At 42.5% G+C, this 25,386-nt stretch overlaps 1 protein-coding gene across 2 annotated transcripts; it reads left to right on the top strand.

Annotated features, from left to right (window-relative positions):
• psd2 (pleckstrin and Sec7 domain containing 2) lies at positions 1 to 25,386 on the top strand. Of its 2 annotated transcripts, XM_041943842.1 has the most exons (14): positions 1 to 494; positions 1,600 to 2,361; positions 15,134 to 15,331; positions 15,671 to 15,751; positions 16,699 to 16,811; positions 17,218 to 17,276; positions 18,810 to 18,899; positions 19,020 to 19,063; positions 19,181 to 19,371; positions 19,483 to 19,553; positions 20,177 to 20,334; positions 21,181 to 21,325; positions 21,652 to 21,795; positions 22,280 to 25,386. In XM_041943842.1, exons 1-14 carry the CDS (start codon positions 1 to 3, stop codon positions 22,508 to 22,510), a joined length of 2,781 nt encoding a protein of 926 aa, XP_041799776.1. In that variant the 3' UTR covers positions 22,511 to 25,386. The 2 variants fall into 2 exon arrangements, with proteins under 2 accessions (XP_041799776.1, XP_041799777.1); XM_041943843.1 differs by lacking the exons at positions 1 to 494; positions 1,600 to 2,361 and adding an exon at positions 10,777 to 11,060 and having other exon boundaries at positions 22,280 to 25,374.

The following is a 25,386-nucleotide window of genomic DNA, read 5'->3' as shown; positions in this document are numbered from 1 at the left end:
ATGACCCAGGAGGGGCAGGCTCTGCCCTCTCCCACCCCACCAGAGAACCCAGTGGAGCCCAATACAGCCACTACAACCACCACTGATCCACCCACAGAGACACACAACCAGGCAGAGAAGGACAGGCTGGGGGCAAGGGCAAAGGACGAAATAGACGAGGGGAAACAACAAGAAGAGATCAGAGAGAGAGAGGAGGAGGCACAGGGGCAAACACAAGGGGATGGAGAGGGGAGGGAAGGAGTAAATGATGAGGGAGGAGAGGGAGAGTTGAAAGAGGAGAAGGTTGGTGATGAGGATCAGCAGACAGACGGAGGGGTGGAGGGAGAGAGGGAAGGCACAAGTGGGGAAGGATGTATGAATGTGGAGGTAAACTCAACAGGGGAGGAGGCAACACATGAGGCAGAGGGGATGAAAGAAGAAGAGGGGGGGAAGGAAAATGAAGAGATGCAGCCGTCTGCAAAGGAGGAGGCCGCTCACCCTCAACAAGCTGGACGGTTAGTTCACTAAATCATTTTTACTGTTGCACTATGTCAAGATATATGTTGCTTTTAGGGGTGAAAATCTGGTGTCTACAACTTTTGACCTTTAGGTGTGAAAGTATGATATAAAATTTAAGCTGCAGAGACTCTGTACCCCTCAGATCAACTGACAGAACAGCTTTCACCCTTTACTGTTTTATTCTCTACATGAGAATCATCAAAACTGGATCTGTTTTGGCTAAGGATCCACATGCATAAAGTATCACATGACCTGTTAATCAAGCTTTCATCTTGTTAAGCAGACTGATACACACAAACACACACAGCTTCCTCAAGGCTGGCCAGACCATGTTTATGTTTTCCGGTAACATAGTGCCAGTCTTCCTTGCTGAATATGTCTATAGGCAAATTGTTTTCTCAGTGCTTGTTTCTGGTACATAATTAGTCTAATTAGGATTTTGAAAATAAATGAGCTGAAAGGAACAAACTGAGAAAGAAAATTGTCTAGTTTTCAGGAGGACCCAGTAAACCAATATTAAACCAACAAAGTTAGCGAGTGGCAGTAAGTGAAAAGTTTAAAATGTGGCAGAATATGTCCATTAATTATTCCTTTTCTATGTGAGAAAAATTTAGATAAAATAAAATAGGTCAGTACCCATTTTGTGAAATGCACAGACATACATTAAGCAACCCATACAAAAATACAGTTAATATAAATGTAATGAAGCTGTTTTACATCACTCTACATTTTATTGGTTATTTCTGTCCATCAGCAGCAAGCAGAGCACCACAATATATTCATATTCTCACAAATAAAAGGGATGAAATAGAGTAGGTTTGACAGCCGAGGGGAGATGAGCTTCCAGCTATTCATAAAGTAGCAAATTGGACAGTGCTTTTTCACCTTTCATCTTGCTTCAATTGTCAGTGTGGCCATTCAAGCTGAAATATTTTCCTATTGTGCATACTTCTCCTGAATGAAGAATGATTTCAGCAATGAATATGAATGATCTGCTTTGCGTGTGTGCCAATCTCAACAAAGAAAGTGGCTTATGTCTGAGTCATATACTGAAGATAATTTCACACTTTCCTCTTCTTTTCTTTCTCCATGTTGAAACAGACTGGCAAATGGCATAGGTGGGAATGAGGACGATGATGAAGCGGGTGAGGAGGACGAGGGAGGAGATGAGGGGGGGACACATACACACTTGGACACTTTCAGCTCTAACTTTGAGACTACTGTAGAGCAGGCTGACACAGAAGTGGAGGAAGAGGAGGAAGAGGTCCAGAAAGAAGGTGATGGGAGAGAGAACCAGGACAGTTTCAGCTCAGTGTTTGAGCAGATTGTTGAACAGGTTGATGTTCAGGAGGAGGAAGAGGAGAGGGAGTTGGAGGAAGAGATGGAGAAAGGTAAGGTGGACAACAAAGACGGCTTCAGCTCCACGTTTGAGCGCATCGTAGAGTCTGCCCTGCTCAGGGGCGGGACCTGCTACAGCAGCCTAGACTCTCTGGACGTGCTGTCACTCACAGATGAGACGGACAGCTGTGTCAGCTTTGAGGCACCACTGACACCGCTCATCCAACAGAGGGCACTGTTACAGGGTCCTGAACCCCTGGAGCTGGAGCTCGCAACTGTTCTGGAGCAAGAAGGGGCTGAGACCGGACCAGATGTCCAAGGTGGGGATCTCACGGATGATGAGAGTGCTGTCCGGGAAGCTGGAGCTGTTGCTGGAGTAGGAGGAAGCCCGTTAAGGACCACCATACCTGGGAGCAGGTCAGAGTTTGTGCTGAGCCAGCCCGGACGCTGGGCCATCCCCAATGGATACCATACAGACTCCCAGGGAGCCATAGAAGGTTGTGGAGCCATGATCAACTCTGTCAGGTAAGGAGGCCCCCCTCATTAAACTTATTTTGAAGGAACAGGTTTTGTTTGAAGATAATTTAGACAATTCTGGTGAAAACTGGGGCAGTTTATGGGATCCGTCGGGGGGAGAGGGGTTTGTTATCAGTGTGCATTGGTGTCTTACAGTTAGCAGTCACCAGAGATAGAAATGTTCAGATCCCACACACAGGGCCTTTAAAATGTAACCAACGATATACCAATATAATCATTTTCCAACTGGCTTGTTTGGATTGAAATATCATTAATATTTTCCACATTAATTTGACAATGGATTGATGATTGATGAAGTTATTTAATTATTCAATTTTAATTATTTTCTATAAACTATCATGAGCAATAAATTACCAGGATTAAACTGTCCAAGTACAGGAATTGTGTACGCTCAGTCTAAGATACAGAGTGGGAGTGAATTTTTGAACTGCTATAGCAAATGTGTTAATTTAGACTTTGTGTGTTAAACACGGATGTTTAGATTCTAGTGTGTGTCCTGTTGCAGCATTGGAAGCTTTGTATGGGTATCATAGATACGGTGCTCCAGAAGTGTAATTACTGTAATATGCTGTGACCTTGGCTTAACCAGCAGGTGGCGTGAGCATGGGGAAGTCCAGCTGTGAGTCCTTGGAGAGGGGGCAGGGTGGTTGGTTGGTTGGAGGTGAATGTGGTAGTCTGGCTGCGCAAAAGAAAGTAATTTGTCCATACATGCAAACTCAGTTGACAGTCAAGTCCTTAGCAGTCTACCCAACCAACCAAGAAAATACATGGTGTTGGTAACAAAAACAGAACAAAAAGCAATGCTAATGTTGCTCAGCATAAAATCCTTCATATCTTTGGAAAAGGAGAGAAGGGAAACTGTTACTGTACATGGCTGGATAGCTTTGTGCACTTCAGCGTGAATGCTACATGCGCACACCAGGGTTAAAAAGCAACAAGCAAACAAAAAAGCAGTACAGAAATAAAATTCAGTTGCAGTAGCAGAGCTTTTACATTTTTATGGAGTCAGTGGGACTGTTTAAGCAGGATTGTTGCATTTGAAATGAAACAGCTCCTTCCTGTGTTGGTAGCGACTGAGATCCTTGTAAATCCAGACAGCGAGTGCATGGCGCAGACCTACAGATTGTGGTTGGGGTACTGCTGCCCTCTACCATACTTGTACAGTAGACAATGATAAGCATCAACACTTGAAATGTATACATCAGTACAGAAATAAGATAGCTGCCAGCAAAATGAATCACTTCGATGAACTGAACAGCAGGATTATCCTTCACTTTGTCTCACATAGCCAGCTGATATATATGACAATGCTGAGACTTTACACTATGATCTGTAACTCTTCCACTCTGCCCATCAGTTTTCATAGACTCCATGGAGTTGTGGGCATGCATCAACAGCTGGCACTACTTTGTTACATTTAATTACCTTAATAGCACTAGAGAGGGTTGAGGAAGACTGTGCAGAGCCACTGAAGGGGGAGGCGGTAACAGGAACCATATGGGCAAAGCTGTGTAACCTGACCTGTGGCTATAGGTCTGTCTGTCTGGCCTGTATACAATCCCTGTGGCTTGTTCTCCAGCTCTGCCTCACTGCACAGTTTCAGTTACTAACCTCCTGGAATGCCAAATAGATGCACAGACCTCCGACATGAGCAGCTCAGCTAACTGCTGGGATTTGTTCACAGACTCTCCTGTGCTTCCACAGCTCAGTATGAGTTATAGGATGAACTGAGGATTTAAAAGATGTCGGCTCTCCTCTTTCCCTTCTCTCTCTCTCTCCCCCTGTCTACAGATGTTGTCCTTTAAGCACGGTCTTACTTCCTGACCACCAGCGCCAAGCTGAATGAGCTATTGTTTATGTCATGACATCATCGTCTTCAGCTTTCCTCTGCCCAGCAGGGTCTTCGAGTGAATGTGTGAGTGTGTGTGTGTTTGTCTGTGTGTGTAAGTGAGTGATTATTGCTGTATGGTAGCCAGCTTGCCAGACATTTGAGCACTTAAATCTAGAGTGGATGCATCTGCTAGTCAGTCTTAAAGGGATAGTTTAAGTTTTAAAGACACTCACAGTATCCAATTTATCATGAATTAGAGGTCCTTACCCTAGTTTTTTAGGATATTAAAGGGAGAAGTGCACACATTAGCATTTCTAGTGCAAGTCAATGGAGGTAAAAGCCATTACTCTGAAACAAGAAAATCACAGTTGAAGCACAGTCAAAGTTTATTTTGTCATGCTATTCTCCAGAGGGAGCATGCATAATTTTAACAGAATTGCTTTTCAGCCCAATTTAATCGAAGTAGCTTGAAGTGGTATGGCATAATGAAAACACCACAGTACCAGGGGAAGTTTTCTTTTTTGGATGGACCCTTAAGAACACACAGCTCATAGTGAATAAACAGATTAGACTATTATAATTTTAAAATTCACATCTTAAAAGCTTTCTGTGAGCCACAACATCTGTAACAACTATAATGGCCTACATGCATTCATGCTGTCACTCTACAGCATCCTTCACTCTGTCACTCCATCCCTTCGTTAACTCCATTTCACCTCCTGCCTCTGTATTATTTTCTCCACTTTATTCGTCTTATCTCACTTTATCCCACTCCACCATCTTTCTCCTTTCTTCTTTGCATCACCTCCTCTTCCATTTCCCCTGCAGTGCTCTCCTGCTGTTGTGTCTTATCTTTCATTCCTCTTCTCTCCCTTTCTCCATTCTTCCCGGTGGGAAGCCACAGAATTGGCACAGTAACACATTTTGGCACTTTGGGCGTCATGGACAACTAGTCTTTTTCACTGCAGGACGGAGCAGCTGCAAAGAAATGGATAAAAAAATGGCAAGTTAATCAGCCAGTCCATCAACTTGGTAGACATTTGGTTGTTTTATGGGCAGTCATCCAGATTTTCTGTCATTATAAAAATGCTCACAATATCTTTTTGAAAATACTCTAGGCCTGACATAGCTTTACAACTGTTACAGGCCACTATTTTACAGGATGTATAGATACAAAAGAGTCCATGAACAAAGATAGTCTGCATGCCAGACACACCGCTCTAAACATAGCCACACATCAAGACTGTAATTATAGGCGATAGAGAGTGTATGTAAATGACAGAACAGTGGAGAAGACAGTGTGTCTTTTCAGGAAAACATTGGCATGCAGCATAAAGCAGTTGGATCGCCATATGTGTCTCAAAATGCTGCAGAAACTCAGAGAGTCATAAATCAGTTGCACACATGTCTAACATGCCCTGCATGAATGCAATTGAAATAGTAATACTCCATGTCTTATTTCAATTTTTCTTACTATTAAAGTGATCTTATTTTTCAGATTTGTTAGCTGTGTAAATATAGTGTGCATCAATGAATAGAAGCACCAATGACTCATTGATTTTCACCTAATCAGAATATTCAAATTGATTCAGATGGCTTTCAAACCTTACAGCAATGTTTTTGACAACCTAATGCACACTGCCGCTGTCCAAAATTCAGGCTTCAACTTCCATAACAGACGGAGCCTTGATGATGCCCCCGGCGGAGAGAAGAAACCTAATCTTACCTCAGCCACTCTCCCTGCAGATTCTCTTCCTGCTACTGCTGATTATTCTGACATCAGTGGATGAAGGGAGTAAAGTAGGCAGCTGGCCACAGGGATACAGAAAGCACTGGCAAGTATTGCAGATGTTGTAGACAATCTGACAATAAGAAGTGAAGAATTTCTTTGAAGCAGTCAGTGACAGTGCTGCCAGTCTCTTAGTCATTAAATCTGCTTATGGTTCTGAAGCGTTTCAGTTTGTAGTGTACATCGTGTAGTTTGTCAGCCTGTCAGTCACTCAGGTTGTCTTTTAGATTATACTGTCAGTCACATTTGGCCATTTTAGTTAGGTAGTCAATCGGTCTGTTGCTTTAACAGCTGTGTGCCCTGTGGGGTTGAATTCTCAACCTTAATCCACAGAGCCATGAAACGGCCATGAAAACATGCTCTGTCTGTTGTCTGTTTAGCAGCTTATTAATATTCATAGCCAGCTAGATCTACCCAGTGGAGCTACCTGGTGGTGTAGCATCAGTGCACACAAACACGCAGAGAAATGCTTAAGAGAAAGGAGACAGGCTGACATGGATATGCCTCTTTAGACCATACACAGACCACACAGTCAGAGACAAACTAATATTCTAAAGTCAAGGCGTGGGAAGTCTATAGCATGAGTGTCTGATACCTTATTCATGCTTTTTACTCACATACATGTACGCAGTATCTCTGGCTCTACATTCGCATGCATGCATATGTTACTGTGTGTATCCGTGTGGGAAACATGCTGTGAGTGTGTGTTCCTCCCCCTAGCTTGCGAGCCTACCAGATCTAAGCCCAAGCAGAGCAGATAAAAGCCAGGCGCAGTTGTTTCCATATCAGAGAAGCAGCTCTGCCGTGTGGACTAATCTCTTTCATATACACTGTTGAGTGCAGAAACACACACACATGAAAGACACACGGGCCAGCAGCATGCATGCGTAAACAAAGATGTGCGCAATGCTCGTACATCCTAATGCTCGCTCGGCGACACAGATATGGAGCTTTCATACCTATCTTTCACACTCTGAATCTTTCCATCATTCTGTTTCTCACTTACATACACACACACAAGAACACGTGCACATCTTTCAGGATGTCTCTTTGGGAATAAAACCCTTAGTGTGGTTCTATAGCATTGCTGAAACATCCTGCAGATTATCCTTTCCTGGCTCTCAGTCAGGCGGTGATATGGACACACACATCCACACACATAGACATAACTATTTAAGTACACACTTCTGCAACACAAGCAGTAATACATACAAATTCTCTCTTTCACCCTCTCACCACAGATGCACACACTAACTGAATCATTTCAGCACTGACAGACTTATCCCTGTCTATTTATAGCTCGACTTGTTCTATGACACATCCCACAGTCTTACTGTACCAGCGACTGTTTTGGCTGAATGAGGTTCTTCTTACCACAGCCCTCTCTCAGCTGAGGCGTCTGTCAATGCTTCCTGTATGTGTTGAGTGGAAGTCAAGCCAGACTCTTTTTGGCATTTTCTGTTTTCCTCTTTAAATCTGTAGCCGATTTTGAGGCACAAGTTGTTCTCTAGTTGTTGTCAGATGAAACTGTTCAGTGTTTCACCCAACACAATCCCACACCTGAACACAATTAGTGTCACCCAGCCGAAAGAGGTCACCATTGTCCATTGTCTGCTGCTGAGTGGGTGTTTTTTGGGTTTTGTGTGTGTTTATGTGTGTACAAGAAAGACACAGTTGGAGATAGAAAACAAGCCATACCATAATATTGGGCCCTAAGTAATAGCTAAGTTTATTGTTGGTGTAACAATAATGAAATGACATATATAATTTCATTTTTACATTTAGTATTATATTTGACAAGAGTATCTATTTTGGGTTAGTCTATAGTGGTATGATATTAGTCTCAAATATATTTGGCATCTTTTCTATGCAATTCTGTATTTTACATGTTACATTCTTGTGTCTCTTAAATCCATAAATACAAAAAACAGACCAAATAGGGATTTAGCAATTATCTATAACATATTTTACGTTTGTTGATATAAATTTTTAACATCAGTAGTGGTTGATGCTGCCTCTAGATATTACAATTACGAAACTATCAATCCATCCATCCATTTTCTGCCACTGTTCCAGTGGTGTGTCATGGTGGCAGCAGGCTAAGCATTTTAGTCACACCCAACTCCTCCCAGAGGATCCAGAGGCATCCACACACTCAGATGAAATGCAGAATCTCTCCAGGATTTTTTGGGTTTACCCTGAGCTCTCATACCAGTTGGATGTGCACAGAAAACCTCCAAAGGAGGTGCCCAGGAGGCATATTGATCAGATACACAAACCATCTAAACTGGCTCCTTTCAACATGAAGGAGCAGCTCCCTCTGGAGTCTGAGCTTCTCTCGAAGGGTGAGCCCAGCCACCCTAGGGGGGGAACTTATTTCGGCCATCTGTATCCACGATATCATTCTTTCAGTCACTACTCAAATTCACAACCATAAGTGAAGGTTGGAATGTAGATTGAGCATTAAACTGAAAGCTTTGCCTTCTAGCTCAGTTCCCCCTTCACCACAACGGTCCAGTACAAAGCCTGCATTCCTGCTGACGCTGCACCAATCCGCCTGTCCATCTCACACACCATTTTACCCTCACTCGTGAACAAGACCCCAGATACTTGAAATCCTTCACTTGGGGCAGTAGCTCACTCCCAACCTGGATGAAGCAGTCCACCATTTTCCAGCAGAAACCCATGGCCTCAGACTTGGAGGTGCTGACTTTCACCCCAGTTGTCCCATGGTGTGCTGCAGGTCATGGTCTGATGAAGCCAACAGAACCGCATCATCTACAAAGAGAAAAGAAGCAACTCGGAGAATCTCAAACTCAAACTCTGCTCACCCCAGCTGTGTTTTGAGTTTGTATCCATAAAGGTCAAAAACACATTCTGTGTCAAGGGACAACTTTTGGGGAGCCCAACACCCAATGAAAATGTCTTTGACTTCCTGCAGACAATACAAACACAGCTCTCTTTGATCATAAAATAACTGGATGGCTCATAGCAGTGGCCCTGATGTCTTGTACTCACACAGTACACAAGACTGCAGGTGAGATGCTACATGCATGTTGGAGTCTCATAGTCTGGGCCCTCCCCCGGGACCAATTTGCTTCAGGGGACCAGGAACTATTCCCCCAGACAACATAGCTCACAGGGACACACAAACCCATCCTCCTGATAAGGAGAGAATTCTTGCCGGGGATTACAAAACCAATAGCAAAATAACAAAAACAAAGAATTACAAACCTGTAATTTGATAAAATCACTCTCCCCCCAAATGAGTTGATGTAAAGGTACGACAAATGTTGCTAAGTTTAAGAGATGGAGTCTTCAAAGGGTTTACAGAGAAACACCAATTGTAAGTATGTCAGCAGTTTAATCTGACTTTATGGTAAATTTTAATAAATTACTAAATTATCCATTACAACCATTGAAGGCATAATTCATCCTTTGCAGGGCTTGCAGAGGTGGAGGTACCACAGATAGTTTCCATGACACTATACCTAGAGTTTACTGGTTTCTAGGATGCAGCTAGGTGGAGCATAACTGGACAAACTCTTCAACTGCTCTGTGAGTCTAACCTTGGCATTAAGACAGAATAGCTGACTGGCTGAGAAGCACAAAATTCAGACTCATTTTAATAGGCTGCCTATGTTAAGGATAAGTGCGCCACTTATCTCATGTATCCTCCTCTGGCTAACTACTTAAAACACTGAATCAGTTTTTGTTTTCTGTCTGTTGGCTGCCATGAGAACATCACATCTGCTCTACAATAGCTTTGTGAATTCTGCTGTCTGTGAAAAATCCATGGTGTGTCAATGACAGAGGTTATCCATGAGTCATGGCTGTAAGCCGCTCAAAAAAAACTGCTGTGTGATCACTATTCAGTGTCTGCTTGGTCCAAAAATGTAACCTGGTCCCAGTGCAGACTGAATTACTCTGTTTTTGTTGTTGTCAAGGAACTTTAGTCACTGTTGTTGTCTGCACATAATAAAGTGCAGAACCAGGCTGTAGTGAGTCTCGTAGGTTGCTGACCTGTCCAAATACCAATCAGACTTCCTCCAGGGTTTTGTCTCTGGGCCCATCGTCCATCTCATCCCCCAAATATTGTACTTTTGACCCTACAGCTGCCTCTTTGTCCTCTACTTCTTCTATTGTTCTTCTTTCCACCCGTGTAGAAAGAGGAAGGAGGAATTTAGATGGAGAGGTTAGCATGCAGGGATGTGTCAGTGTGTCTGTGTACTTTTATATTACTGAACATGATTTACATTGACACATAGAAAGTGACTTTAATAAATCAATTATGTTTCTTTTAATATTTACATTCTGCCCTATAACATTTTAGCTCAACACCAAATTCCATGTCATAATTTTTTTGGACAAAAGAGTGGTACAATCTGCCAAATTAAACCTCCGGTCTTTTTCATATATTACATTAATGTAGGGTGGCTTTACTCTTTGCCTTTCATCAGTGGTTGTTGAGCCACATTGCAGCAATTCACGGAATGAATGTACAGAAATAACCACATCAAATAACTACATGCTGGAAAGCAGCTTAGTGGGCTTGAAGAGTCCAAATACAGGACGCCCCGCTGGTATTGAACTGATCTGCTGGCTCGGAGCCCTTCACTTAAATGCAGAGGAAGTCGTGTTGGCTGGGACACACAGAGCCATTGTAAGGCCCCCACCAGGAACGGTCTAATTCATCAGGAAAAGCCTGTCCTGTCGTTTGCTCCGCCCCCAACATCCTCTCCTCTGTGGAGCGTAGAGACAGCCAAGAAAGTTCAAGGAAAAAACTGAAAACACAGCCCCAGCCTGTTGACACTATGGTGAAATAACGCCACGGTCTGCTTTATCATCTCCGAATAGCCTGTAATTATGTGTGACCTGACTTCCGCCTTGAAGAAATCTGATTTGGCTTGAAGTTAAACAGCAAACCGGGCCGATGGAGATTTTACCGACTGCAGGGTGATGAGGCGGACGGACCGTCGCGCGCCTTTCCCCGCTGATTTCAAAGATCCGAGAGACGATGTGGAAAGACGAATATGATGTTCACTTCGACTTTTTGCTGCAACTGCTGTAAGTCTGATATCTCCACAGGCCGGGAATTGTTTTAAGCGTTTGCATCCAAATGGGTGGGAACATTATGCTGCGTGGCAAAATGGAAATAGTGAGCTGTACTCTTTACTCGGACGACAAATCACGATAGGACTTTTTATACAGGGACTTCTCTGTGATACCAAAGTTAAAGACAAAAGTGACTTCAGCAATATTTCTATATCCTGCGGTATTTTACCATATGGACTGAAAGAGCTTGCTAATCCAAATAGTGGATTTTGAGAATTTAGCTGATTTTTTTCTTAGCATTATTACTTGATAATCAGTTGTTCAAGTTATTCCCAATATTTCTTCGTCCAGCATTAATCTATTGATACATCATTGTTTCAACTATACCCTACTTGAGGGGTGCTTAATTGTTGAATTGTTATTTTCTGCCTTGTCAATATAGCCAGCTCTTTACCCATCATGACCTTAATTGATAACCCAACATTGTCAATAATAGTGTGGGGAAAAAAGTGATATGGAAACATGGATCTAACTTTGTGTCAGTTTTCATGCCCAGAGGTGTTATTGTGGCTTGTTACACATTCAAGAGTCCAATATTGCAACAGAGTTTTTGTTTTGCAGAGATGGTATCTACAGTTCTGTCTGACACACATGCACATACACGCACACACATACACACCTTGTATGCAGACACACCTTGTAGGTGGGTACAGGCACAGCCAAAGAGATTAGCATGAGTCAGTGGCATGCACCATCATGCTCTCCATCTCGGACACACTTACTCACACACACACACAAACACACACACACATGCACATATACACATACACAGAATAAGCGGTGGTTACAGTGAGTAAATATGCATGGCCTGCGGATACAGAATTGTGCCTTTAGATAGACAAATAGGTTTACTGTGTGCCACTTGGCCCTTAGTAATGCCAAGTATTGGGCCACAAAGGGCCTGCGCTAGATATCTGACACTTCATATTGTGTCTCACTCACTATTATTTTGTGTGTCTGTGTGTGTGCCAGCTCGTGTGTGCGCCTGTTTGCGCGTGTGTGCATTGGCTCTATTATTGCCAGACAGCAGTGAATTGGGGTAGCCCGGCATCATTTTAGTCCCATGACTGACATGAGCTTTGAATGATGTATGAGGTCTCGCTGAGTCTAGTGAATTAATATGGTCAGACAAGCGAAAGCAATTTCACCACAAACACTAAGCCAGATATTGTTTTGGTGGTTTACCACATTTCATTTTATTTTGTGTGTGTCCCTGTGTGTGTGTGTTTACGTATGTCTTAAAGTGTGTGCATGCATTTGTGCAAAATTTATTCATGTGTGTATTTATTTATTTATTTTCAACCACTTGTCTGGATTCCAAAGCGGGTTCCAGTGACTTTCCCAGAGGTTAGGTGGGATATGTAGTCCATTGAGCAGACTCAGAGTCTGCCCAGAGGTCTCCTCCCTGTTAGACATGTCCAGAATACTTCCAGAGGGAGCTGGACAGGAAATGTTTTAATCAGATCCCCAAGCCACCTCAACGGACTCCTTCTTCATGTTAGAGAGTGGTGGTTTTACTCCTTCCGGATATACAAACTCCCCACCCTGTCCCCCAGGATGAACCCGAGCACCCTGCAAATGAAACTGCTTCTACCAGACCGTATCTGCAATCTTATCGTCATTCTTGGCAGTGATGCTCTACCATGATAAAGTGGAGGAGTTTGCATGATCCACCTTGTTGTTGTGGAGGGTATATTTGTCCTTGTGACCCTGGCAACTGTGTTGTTGGGGGCTATAGCACCTTGTAGGGCCTCCCAAGGCAAATTGATCGAAGGTCAGGGGCCAGTTGAAAAAGTAGTTCTAAGAGCCTAATGAATCAGCCAAGGTGGGAGAGCATAACCTTGCCTGGAGCAAGGAAGTCAGGGCCCTTTGTAGATTTCAGCTGTAGCAGTGTTGTGCATAGTCAACCATTCAGCATGTGAACGCAGGGGGCTGACTCCCGGCTGTGTTTGTTGTTTGTTTTTATTTATTTTTCAGTCTTTTGTATTGGCCCGCTTTTTCTGATGCTTGTTTTTGCCACACAACGCAGAATTGTGATAGAAAGCCTGAAGGTAGACTACAGTCCTTTTACTTCTTCTTCTTTTACCACAGGACACTTGGCTTCCGCTGTATCCATGGTAACTAGCAAATCCCTTTCGACAGCAGTGCGTAATGTATTCAATTTGTGAGGGTAATGCAATTGGGCTGATCAGATTATGCAAAAAAACATCTGAATCATCTAGCGAGAATGCTGACGATGCCACACAGATGCACACACAGACAGGAAATGAGGAAATGCCATTTAGACTGATGGAGGTGAACGTGTTTAATCTCTTTCTTAACAAACAAAACTGAGACAGTTCGCTGTTTTGTGCTGATTTGCTGATATATCCAACAGTATGTCTATGTTTGTTCTTTGATATTAAATGTTATGCTCTTTTTCTTGAATGTTTAAAGTATTACCTATGGGGGTTGGGCAGGATAAATGCATTATGGACACTGTAAGTTAGACGTGAAGAAAGCACAGTGAAGTAGCAAAAGTAACAAAATGTTTTTTTAACAAGTAATTAAAACCAAACCATCAGCACTGGGTGTTTAAAGTGCAATAAAAAGGCTAATTAACTTCCCACTGATGAACTGTTGTGTGTACCAAAGTATACAGTGCAAAGCAGTACAGTGGACACAGCTCAATATGTTTATCAAACTACCTCAGTAGTCATAAATAAATAAGTAGAGCACTAATTAATACACTGTGTCAATTCTGTTCTCTTGGTAACACTTAAACAGTTACACAGAGTGTGAGGCCTTGGCCTGATTAGACAGTTCATTAAACTGTGTCCCTCAGCAAGACACTTTACGCAATGATGGCCTCGTTTGTCAATGTTAAGTCTTCAAGTAGGGCTGAACAATATGCAGAAAAATCACCTTGGGAACATTTTGACAGATATTCTAATGGTGATAAAATCACAATTTTAGTGGGAATTGTAATTTTTGCACCTCATTTCACTGAAAAAAGAAGATGATGATGTGATTTTTGTTTGGGTCTGTACCAAACAAGCACGTTCCTTTAACATCTGGAGAATATGAATATGAAAAAGAGCTGAAAAGAGCCTAAAAGGATTTTGGTTTCGTAATCATCGCCGATAGCTTATGATTCAGTTTAATGAAACAACTTTTCAATTCATGCCAGTTTAAAACAATGCGATATTACAATGTCAATGCAAGAGATAATGACTTCAAACACGGTACGTGGTGTTCAAGAACATCTGTCTTTCATGCAGACTTTGCATGTCATTGCTTGGCAATGAAACCTGTTTGCTCTCGCATCCTCTGCAGCTCATTTTCATTTTTCTTAACCTTAACTACTCCTGCAGGGCTGATTCAGTACATTCAGTCTTTTGCAGAAACGCCCTGCTTCATAATCACACAGATACACCCATTCACAGCTGGGAACCAGTTGACAGCCTAGTGATGAGCATTAAATGGACAAGTTACTTGTTCAGTTGGAGGTTGGGTGTTTTGCTCAAGAGCAAGTTGATGGGAGTTGTTGAGGCTTGAGAGAGCTTTACTTGTATATGGACCTTTAAAAATGAAAAGCTCACTTTTCTAACTCCCAGGCTGCATTTGCCTGAAATAGAGGAATGAAGATGTAGAATTTAGGGAATTCAGTTTTTATTTTACAGCGCTTTAATTCAAATCATGTTAGAGGTTAACAGTCTGAGATTAGTGGAGGTTTTTGGAAGAGATCGTGGCAGGTGAAAGCTGCCTCAAAATCAGCCTTTAGAGTCGCTGCATTAAAGTAGGACATTTAGTGACAGAGAAACTGGGTCAGTGTCATAACAAGTCATTTAAACCTCATTTGACTTATGTTTGTGTGTATGTGAACATGTTTATGTAATTGCGTTTTATGCTCAGCGGTTGAGTTTCCTCTGTCTCATTTTAAGTGGGGAGGGGGGGCATGTAACAAAGGACATGTGTTCCATTCATTAACCTTTGCACCTGCTTGTGTGTGTTTGTGTGTGTGCATATGTTCTCCTCTCATCCAGTGATGCCAACCTCACAGACGTGCTGTCTGACTCAGACGAGTGCGATCTGGGCAGTCTGGAGCGTTTGGAGCGCGGCAGCACTGACACTCTGGCCAATGGCTGCCGAGCCGACTGTGAGGCCGCCAAGAGGCTGGCCAAACGCCTCTATCACCTTGAGGGCTTCAAACGCTGTGATGTGGCCAGACACCTGGGCAAGAAGTGAGCGCACATACACACACACACAGTGACACATGTACACGTACAATGACTGATGGACTGAGAAATCACCAGAAACAGAGGAAAACATGTTAACATAGTTACGTATGTTCAGTATTTTAACATGTGCACATGTATAGATAAGACACAGCCGTAATGTACATATAGATGCACCTGATTGACTAATACACTCATATTCAAAGACATCTGCACGCGCTTACTTTATTCTTAAAGCATTACTAACAGAGCGTTCTCGAATACAGAAAGAAAGCACTTATATAACACACTCATACATCTTCAGTGCCACGTTGATGTGCTGATGCTCTCTCTGTCTCCCTGCAGTAATGAGTTCAGCCAGTTGGTGGCATCAGAGTACCTGAGTTTCTTTGATTTCTCTGGCCTGTCGCTGGATCGAGCCCTGAGGTAATGCACAGTCAGCACTTGGAAGTGATGAGTGTTTGATGTAGACATCGATACACATGCGTGCGTGGGTGTATTCTTCACTTTCCCTCTTCACAAGGCATTAGCTTTGTGCTAATCAAGCTGTCGTGTTGAGTACAGTTAGCCAGTGGAGCTGACAGCTGCAAAGTACATCACTGCCTTGCACCTGACATTTTGCTGTCTCAAACTGCCGCCTGCAGCTCAGCGCAGCATGCTCAGCTGCATGTGTGCACTTCAGACTGGGCCAGATTGTCTTACTGTTGTTAGAAAGTAACATGTAACATGTAAAAGTGTGGTTTAATGAAGGTTAGTGTAGTAAGTGACTGCATCAAGCAAATCATTATTATGCAGCAAATTATTTCTATCAATTTTTTTTCTGCAGCTTGATTGGAAGAGGGCGCATTAATATAGGGCCGAAACTAACAATAATTTTGATTATTGATTAATCTGATGATTTTTTTTATTAATAAATTAATAATTTAGCCTATGCAATGTTCAAGGTGGCAACTTCACATGTCTTGTAGCAAGTATTTAGTGGTTTATCTTGAAAAATGACTGAAACAATTAGTTGATTATCAAAATTGTGGATTATTCTCTCACCTCAAAATGTACAGTATGAAAGTGCGACTGAAATTTTTGGCAAACAATTACAAAATCAAACTCATGTATTTGCAGTTCAAAAGTTCAACCAGTTCATACATACACAAAGAGACAAAGAGATGACACAATCCTTCCTTATGACAATATACTGCAGAACATGACCACTAGGCTGAGTTTTAAAAAGCAGGCTTGACTACTATGTTTTTTCTAAAAGTGAAATGTTTCACACGGTTTCAAACAGAGGTGATTTAATTCATTCATGTTCCAGAGATACGTTACTGGGAAACATTTTACCTCCTGTTGACCTCATGGCTTCATTTGTGTAACAGGAACTTCTTAAAGGCTTTTCCACTGATGGGAGAGACCCAGGAGAGAGAGAGGGTCCTGGTGCATTTCTCTAGACGCTTCTGCCACTGCAACCCACAGACACCCACCTTTGAAGGTCAGAGTTGTGAAGGCGATGACGACGGCATTAATGCAATGACAAGCAATATTATAAAGAGAGAAAACTGTCAGAACAGCCCTACAAAATATCACACCATAAATATAAATTGATTTTACATCACTATTACAGTTTTCCACATTGATCTCAGTTAAACACCCACGGGTGTACATGACTGCAACACATGGTGTTGCTTGCATAAACCTTCGAATATGACTGTGACAAATGTAAATATTGAACAATTCAGATCAGATCACAGGCTGAGATTATTTAAGCATGCAGGCTTTTGATATTGTGTGATTAATGTCTGCATGTGCTATGAAGGAATGTGTGGCATTGCAGTCGTGTGAATTTCTGCCTGTGTGACATTTAGCTGACCTCGGCCTTGCGTATTGTCTTGTTGCAGATGGAGCCCACACATTAACCTGCGCCCTCATGCTGCTCAACACCGATCTGCACGGACATGTATGTACAGTAGTCCTCTATCTTACTGGTTCTGCGGGGTTGCCATTCCTCCAATTGTAAAGACAGTCCTTTGTCAGCTATGGCATATCACAGTCTCTTCTTTTCTATTTCTTGTTCTTTCCCTGTCTTTCTCTCTACCCTTTTCTCTCTCCTACGTGGCCTACTTTCTGACCTGTTTCTGTCTCTCCCCTCCTCGAATAGTCTCATCTGTTCGGTTTTAAACTGGAGCACTGGTCTTGCCAGCATAACACGATCAGTATCATAGGCCTTGTGCTGTGCTGTTCCTCGTCCCTCCTGCTCACTCGACTTGGTCCCTGCTAATAGTACTTTTAATGAATATCCCTCCTCTAACTAATACCCTTTCTCTCTTTTCAATTTCCTTTTCCTCCCATTAAAATCCTTCCCCTGCTAACCAAATCTGGCCCCCTGGTCTCTCTCCGCTCCTGCAGGTGGTAAGTGTAATTATAGTACTAACACTGTCCTCATTGACATCCGTCCCTCCTCTTGTCAGCTAACAATAGCATTTAAGTCATGGTTTTAAAACTGATGTCATGTTAGACTCATGATATAAAAGGCACACACAGTGATAGATTCATTTTTTTAGTCATTGTTGTTCAGGGACACAAAAATATTTGGCCGCTTAAATATTGTTTACCAAACAGAAAGGGGCAGTATCTCGTTTTGGTTGATATTTATTCTACTTAAAATAAAATGCACTACTGATATTGGCTGTGACAAATGCAACTGATCTGATCTGTGACCCTTTCCAGTTCCAGCTTCAAACATGGTGAACAGCAGATGCAATTTTGAAGAGGCTTTAAATATAAGAATATAATAACTTCGTAAGAGTGCACTGGCCTACTAGCTTTGCATGAAAATCTAATTTAAATGGTAAACTAAGTAGTTCTTCTTGGATTGTGGCTGTCAACGACAGAACGTTGACTATTTTTCGGATATCATCAGATCAATAGATGTATAGAGCATCCAACATTTTGTGATGCATGTTCTTTTTACTTTTCCTAGAAAAGGGAACTTCTTGTCTGTTATGTGGCTTCCTCAGAGGAAAATATGAATAAAAACCCACAAACCAAATCTTTTTTTCCCCCCTTTTTTTCCAACAGCGCTGGGTCCGTTGAGTTTTAGTTCCTAATATGTATCTGTTGAGGTTACAGGCAGAGGGGGGCATTAACATGAAACCATGTTTCATCCTCTAATGGTGCATCATGATTAAAGGTTAAAACACCAGAAAAAGGTACGGTAACCTGATACCTCTTAAGATCTAGTAGAGGTGGAGCCTGACTCACCACTACCAGCAGAACCAGCAGCATCACACTGCCACCTAGTGGGGAGTTACAAAACTGCACTGCAGCAGATAAAAGTGGGTTGATATTATCAGCTCTTTTAGAATTTGAGTTTTGTCAACTTGTGTGGATACTGAGCTGAGCTAAAGATTGGCCAGTGTGGTGAAATTTCTTCTCAAACTTGAATTGGTTTTCTTTATTTCTGTTTCTCTGTTTGTTCTCTTCTTTGCAGAACATTGGGAAGAAGATGTCTTGCCAGCAGTTTATCAGTAATCTAGATGGTCTCAACAATGGCAAAGATTTCCCTAAAGACTTATTAAAGGTACAGGCCTGCTCTTTCTTAGCCTTTGAATTGAAGTATATCTTCACATACCCACTCTGTGGTGAAGTAAAAAAAAGAAAATGTCTAGAATTTCTCTCCTTTATTGCTTTGCCCACACAGGTCTTGTATAACTCAATCAAGAATGAGAAGCTTGAGTGGGCAGTGTGAGTATGCATTTTATGGCCATCAAAAGAAAAAGTATTTGGAGTATGTGAGTTTCGTAGAAGTAAGTACACTTGAACACTGCTCAGGTTTATCTGAATGGGTATTTGTGTATGCAGTGAGGAGGAGGAGCTGAGGAAGAGTCTGTCAGAGCTGGTGGAGGAGCAATGTGAGGGTGGGAGTAAGCGTGTTGCCAGGGTAACGGATGGCAGTAACCCTTTCATCGCCATTCCCATTCTCTTAAATGCTGTCACCTACAAACACGGAGTGCTGACTCGCAAGAGCCATGCAGACATGGACGGCAAACGCAGTGAGTGACTGTTTACATACACTCACACACTGACACACGCTTGGCTGAAGTAACTGTAAATATGTGAATATGACAGAAAAGTTATTTTTTCTTCACTTCTCTCTCTTCCAGCTCCGAGGGGTCGCCGCGGTTGGAAGAAGTTCTATGCGGTTCTGAAGGGGATGATCTTGTATCTCCAGAAGGTACCGCATCCCGTCCTCTGCTCCATTACCATAGAAACACACATCTACCACTACTGTCATTGCGGTGGTGGATGCTGCTCTCTGCTCTCTCTCTTTCTCTCTCTCTCTCTCTCTCTCTCTCTCTGTGTGTGTGTGTGTGTGTGTGTGTGTGTGTGTGTGTGTGTGTGTGTGTGTGTGTTTGTGTGTGTGTGTGAGACAGAGCGAGCATTAAGAGAGGAAATGAGGCATGGCTGCTCTGCTGTGTGTTTGTCTCCCCCTGCTGGTAGGAAGGCTGTACTAACCCCATGCAGAGCTGTGAAATGTTTAACCTGAATGAATTGAATTAGCTTCTATTTCTGTGTGACATTTTTACTGTTTTAACTCGATTATATAGTATGGATATATGTAGAGCTGCTAATTTATAGGTCTGCTGTTTCATTTAACCAGGACTGTTCCTCAGGATGAGTTGAATGAGTCATGTTAGGCATTTGTAGATTCCCGATACACATATAAACTGCTTCTTTGATTCTCTGCTGTAAGAGACAAAATAACTAAATGAACTCACACATAACAACATTCACATGCTCCAAATATAAGATCTACAATTTCTGTTTCTGTCTGGGTTTTTTTCTATACTTACCCAGGATGAGTACAAGCCTGATGCCGACATTTCAGAGGTGGACCTGAAGAATGCAGTGCGCATCCACCATTCTTTAGCCACTCGTGCCACAGACTACAGCAAGAGAGCCAACGTACTGAAACTCAAAACCTCAGACTGGAGAGTTTTTCTGCTGCAGGCCCCGTAAGTGACCCCAGTCCAATTTGAGATGTTTTCATTATGCTTCAGGAAGTCGAAACTCAAAAGTACAGGAAAAAAGAGAAATACAATACAAACTATATTTTCTTAATTTTTTTTGCATGTTTTCAATTTATGGCACTGCCCAAAGATCATGAAACATTTCAATGGATCGTCTCCCGGACCGCATGAGCTAGTGTTGATGGATGGATGGTGATGCTGCTTCTTTGTGGCGCCTCTCCCATAACAGAGTTTGTTGTAGCTAAAAGGGCTCTTCAGGACACTGAAAAATAACTAACTCTTCACAAGGGTTTTGTTGTGATTCCTGAATCCTCTGTTATTATCAATTTATCTTGTACCTTGTGTAGGTTTGTCATTTTGATAAAATCAAGCCTGCAAGTATGAGTCAGACTTGAAGGTCATACAGCCTCCTTTTTTGTGTTTGCAGAGTTTGGCATTCACAGGTGATATGTAGGCTGAAATATAAAGTCAATGTGGAGTACTGTTGCAGATCATATCATAGTTTCTTTGCAGGAAAAAAACAGTTACATTTTAAATATGAAATTTGTATTGAGGCACAACGTCAAAATAATAGTCGATGCTAGTTAGAAATTATGACATAATAAAAAAAAAAACATTCGGTGAATTGGAAATATTTTCTCTCTTGCTGTTGTTTTCTGCAGCCAGTCGAATGTACTGTTGTGCTTTTTGTTGTTGGAGAACCTTCGTCGACGTGGCCACACTACAGTGCACAACAAACCAAATCACGCAATTTTGATTGTATGCACTCACCTGCTCTCTCGCCTTTTATCAACCGCTGATTTTCCTCTCTTTCTCTCTCTCTCTTTCCAGGAGTGAGGAGGAGATGATGTCTTGGATCTTCCGAATAAACCTGGTGGCAGCGCTGTTCTCTGCTCCGGCCTTCCCTGCTGCCATCGGCTCCATGAAGAAATTCTGCCGGCCCATCCTGCCGTCCTCATCCACCAGACTCAAGCAGGTACTCAAACACACACACACACACACGCTCACACACACAGATGATGACATATATTAGGAACAAGAGCATCTATCACACACTACTGGCCTGTATTTTTCTCTGGAAACACAATATACTATTGTCAATACTACAATACATTTCTCCTTATGACTGATATTTTGCATTTTACATAATATAAAGTTCATCACAGCAGCATGCACAATCCTTCGACATTAAAAATCTCTACGCAGGGTTGGGCATTTTTACATATTCTATTTGTGTCCGCTTGCATCTGATTGGCTGTGTTGGGGGTCTTCTGGTTTTCCTCTGGCCTGTGATTGGTGCAGGAGGAGCAGCTGCTGAGTCATGAGAGCAAGCTGAAGCAGATGAGCCTGGAGCTGGAGGAGCACCGGAAAAACTCGCCCTCAGCCGACCCCAAAAGCCGCGAGTGGGAGGAGTTCCGACTCAAAGAGCACTACCTCACGTACGAGGTACAGGCTTTATACAGATTCAGTTAATTTGCCTGTTTTTTCTCCTTGTTTATTTATTTGCAAGTTAAAGGGCAGCTGTGAGGCCAAAAAGCATGACAGATGGCCTGTGTGGTTTCTCTTCTTACCCATTGTATTTTACTTATTTTTCATTTTTGATATTTGATTCATAGTAATTATATATTTATATTTTATTAGTAGCAAGCAGATCTTCCAGTTAGCACATATACAATCTTGTGATCACTCTCGTCAGTTTCTTTTATACAACTCAAATCATGTAAATTGAAAAATAGAAGTGTCTTAAACTGTCAGTTCATTTATTAATGCCTCTATCAAGCAAAATATAAAACAGAACCCCTGTCAAAATGAACAAATATTTTGAAGCTGGCATAAGTAAAGCCAGTGTTGAAGTGACAGACTCTCCAAACTCGTGTTTCATCTTCTTTTGATCTCACTCTTCCTCTCCTCCTCCCCTCTCTCTGAGCAGAAGACTCGGTATGAGACGTACATCAGCCTCCTGCAGGCCAAAATCCGCGCCGAGACGGACGACCTTGAGAAGATCGAGGCCAGCGTGATGGGTGGCCTGATCATGGAGGGTGGCCTGGCCGGCCGTGAGTGCCACCTCCGCAAGACGCAGTCCTCCCCGTCCATCAGCCAGGCTCACGGCGGGCTGAATGGGAGGGCTGCTGGATGCGCTGCCCCAGGACAGAGGAGTTGAGGGGAGGAAGGAGGACCAGAGACCACAGCCCACAAAACGACATCCCTCCAGGCCAAACTAGCTTAATCCCCCAACTCCTTACTATGTTTATTTTTTTGTTTGTATTTTGTGCTTTGGGCTCCTTCGTTCCTCCTGACCGTCACTATCGTTCCCAGAATTTATCAACCCCGGTGATAAGTTTCTGTCCTTGAGCAATAGATGAAGAAGATGAAGAGCCTGCGCTTGATACCCGACAAGTGACCCTGCCAAACCTCAGTTCTTTGAACTTTTATTATTGCACATTGAAATGATCATAACTGTGATCACTATTTATAACAACATCATCAGTATTATTTTGAAATGAAACTGAAGCAATGCAGTTGACTTTAGTTGAAATGTGTTTCTCGTTATGAGCAGAGCTTTGAGTAATTTATAATGTATTATTTTGAGGCCAGAGAACAAAGAAAGACAGACTGGTTTCCCTTTGTCCTCTCTGTCCTGTCCTCGTCCTGCAGTCCAGGAGTCAGGCAGTGATTCACATGGAGATGGTACTGCTGTAGCATTTTGCCCCCCCTTTTTTTCCACTCATGTTTACACACCCAACCACTCGCAGGGGTGTGTATGGACCTACAGTACAGTATGGGTGGAGTATGGTGTGTAAAGATGCAACATATCTGTCCTAGAGCTACAAAAACTCTCAAAAGAACTTCTCAGAAGGATCAAGGCCCTGCCATGTATAGCATATTTATTTATTTATTTAATTCTACAAACCTTTATTCACCCCAGGAATGGTTTACACTGAGCTCGCTCGCTCTTTCTCAGCAGTTTCCTTCTTGACGTTCAGTTACATGCATTTGTAAGTGTAAAGGAGCTGCCGAGTGGAACGGCCATGGATTTAACTGTTCACTAAGGTGTTCCACCAGAGGAACTGGAGGTTGAGTGCCTTACTCAAGGGCACCTTGACACTAGTTTTTGAGGGATTTGGAAAATGTTAGTCAGTCACTTATCAGAGAGAGTCTGTCTTGTGACTTTTAAGCTGCCGCTACCCCAAATTCTGATAAGTATTCAATTATTCTGTTTTGTTTTTCTTACAACTCAAATCTAAACTGAAGAGGATAATGTCATGTGACTGGATGAAAGCACTGTGCCATGTTCTGTTTTGTCCCACAAACTACCCCTCTTGTATCACGAAGGACAGCACTGAGCTGAAAGAGCTCATATGTAACAACATATGGTTGGGTGTGAAGTTCCTGAAGATCGAAATGAAGGGCAGAACAGCAAAGCGTGGGTGGGAGGCGGGCCGTATGAGTGGGTCAGTTGGTTTGTGTGTGTGTGCGTACATGCATGTGTGTGTGCGTGCTCTTTTTAACTGGTTCCAGTTGAGATGTTGAAGCTGTAGGCAACGAGAAGATGTGAATATAGCAGGGTCACGCTTTTATATGAAGAATTTATCGAGCATGTTTGGTGAGAAACAATTCAATGGCCTTCTGCTGAATAAGACGTAACAATCAGGCCTGGATCTCTCAAAAGCATCTTCAGCAAAAAGGCAGCCCTCATCCTCGTGACAAAAGATTTACCTTTACCTCTTCAAACAGAAAATCTGACCAATCTATGTTCTGATTTACATGGACCTATCAGAGCTCGTTTAGCCTCGCATTGGGCATTTACCAGGTGTGTACGGGTGTGGTCCTTCCGCTGCCACCCTTCCTAACAGATGAAGATGTTTTTGGGAAAGCAGGCTCTGGCGTCCCTTAGACAGAGACTGGCTGATTGGAGAGTGTAGCAGCAGGACTGCTCCAGCTTATTGGCTAAAGTCAAGAAAGATGTCAGCATACTGGAACGGAGAGGAGAACAGCATCAAAACAACTCCACCAGCAGAGTAGCCATCAAAACATCCCCGATGTGGGTGAGGAGGAGGAGGAGGAGGAGGAGAAAAGACTTGTTTTCTAAGAAGAAGAGACTGGTTTTCTATGTAAGACCACCTCTGCCGGCCAGGAACAGTCATCCAGCACACATTTTTCCGAACAGAGGAACACAACATATTAAGCCTGTTTCTCATGGGAAAGGACTTGTGTACTGCTGTGAGGAAGTGGGGATGTGGCGAGAGGGGTGGCGGTACCGCTGTTTGTGAGCACCTTAATTGATCCCAAACCACCCAACCACACACACACACACACACACACCTTTCCTCTTTCTACGTAATTTGCTTATGACACAACTGTAGATCAGTGAGCTTAGTGCCCCCTCACTCAGCCTCAGTGTGGCACAGAAGCATGTTGGTATAGCCAGAGCTGTGGATATCGACAGTATGAACAATCATATCTTTGGCTCTGGACACAGTGCTTCTGCTGCTTTGTATATCATATTAATAGTGACTGATGGGGTCTGCTATCATTTTGGGACTTGGCTGGAAACCCGGAATCCTGGAACTGGATCCTTGTACAGACCAAAATGCTGAAGTGGAGTTGAGTTTTCAGAGAGAAAGTACCATTTTATAAAGCTGTATTGTTAGGATAAATAATTGCTTTCTTACAGGGAGACTTCCCCTTATAGTCACTTTGGCTGTTGTGCTAACCATTGTTTCCCAATGTTCTAGGGTAGGCCTGTGCTGTAATATAGGATTGTGACGACAAATATTTGTTGATTGTTATGTTTTATTTAAAAAATGACAACTTCGGCACTTTGATGTCAGCATTGGATCTGTCTTTTTGTTTGTATATCGGAACTGTTTTTTGACAGGATGCTCATACTATGTAAAGGACATATTTACTGAATATTTAGTCTGTGCTTCATAAAGTAAGCTTTTATACAGATGATTGTGTTGATGATTTATTAAGATTGTCGCTGACAACTTTGATATTCGTAATTTGTGTAATGCGAAGTGTTCTTCAGCTGTT

This window comes from Chelmon rostratus, chromosome 9, assembly GCF_017976325.1.
Source record: "Chelmon rostratus isolate fCheRos1 chromosome 9, fCheRos1.pri, whole genome shotgun sequence".
Lineage (NCBI taxonomy): Eukaryota > Metazoa > Chordata > Actinopteri > Chaetodontiformes > Chaetodontidae > Chelmon > Chelmon rostratus.
The sequence above is the reverse complement of the archived record's forward strand: the minus strand, read 5'-3'. Positions and strand labels throughout refer to the sequence as shown.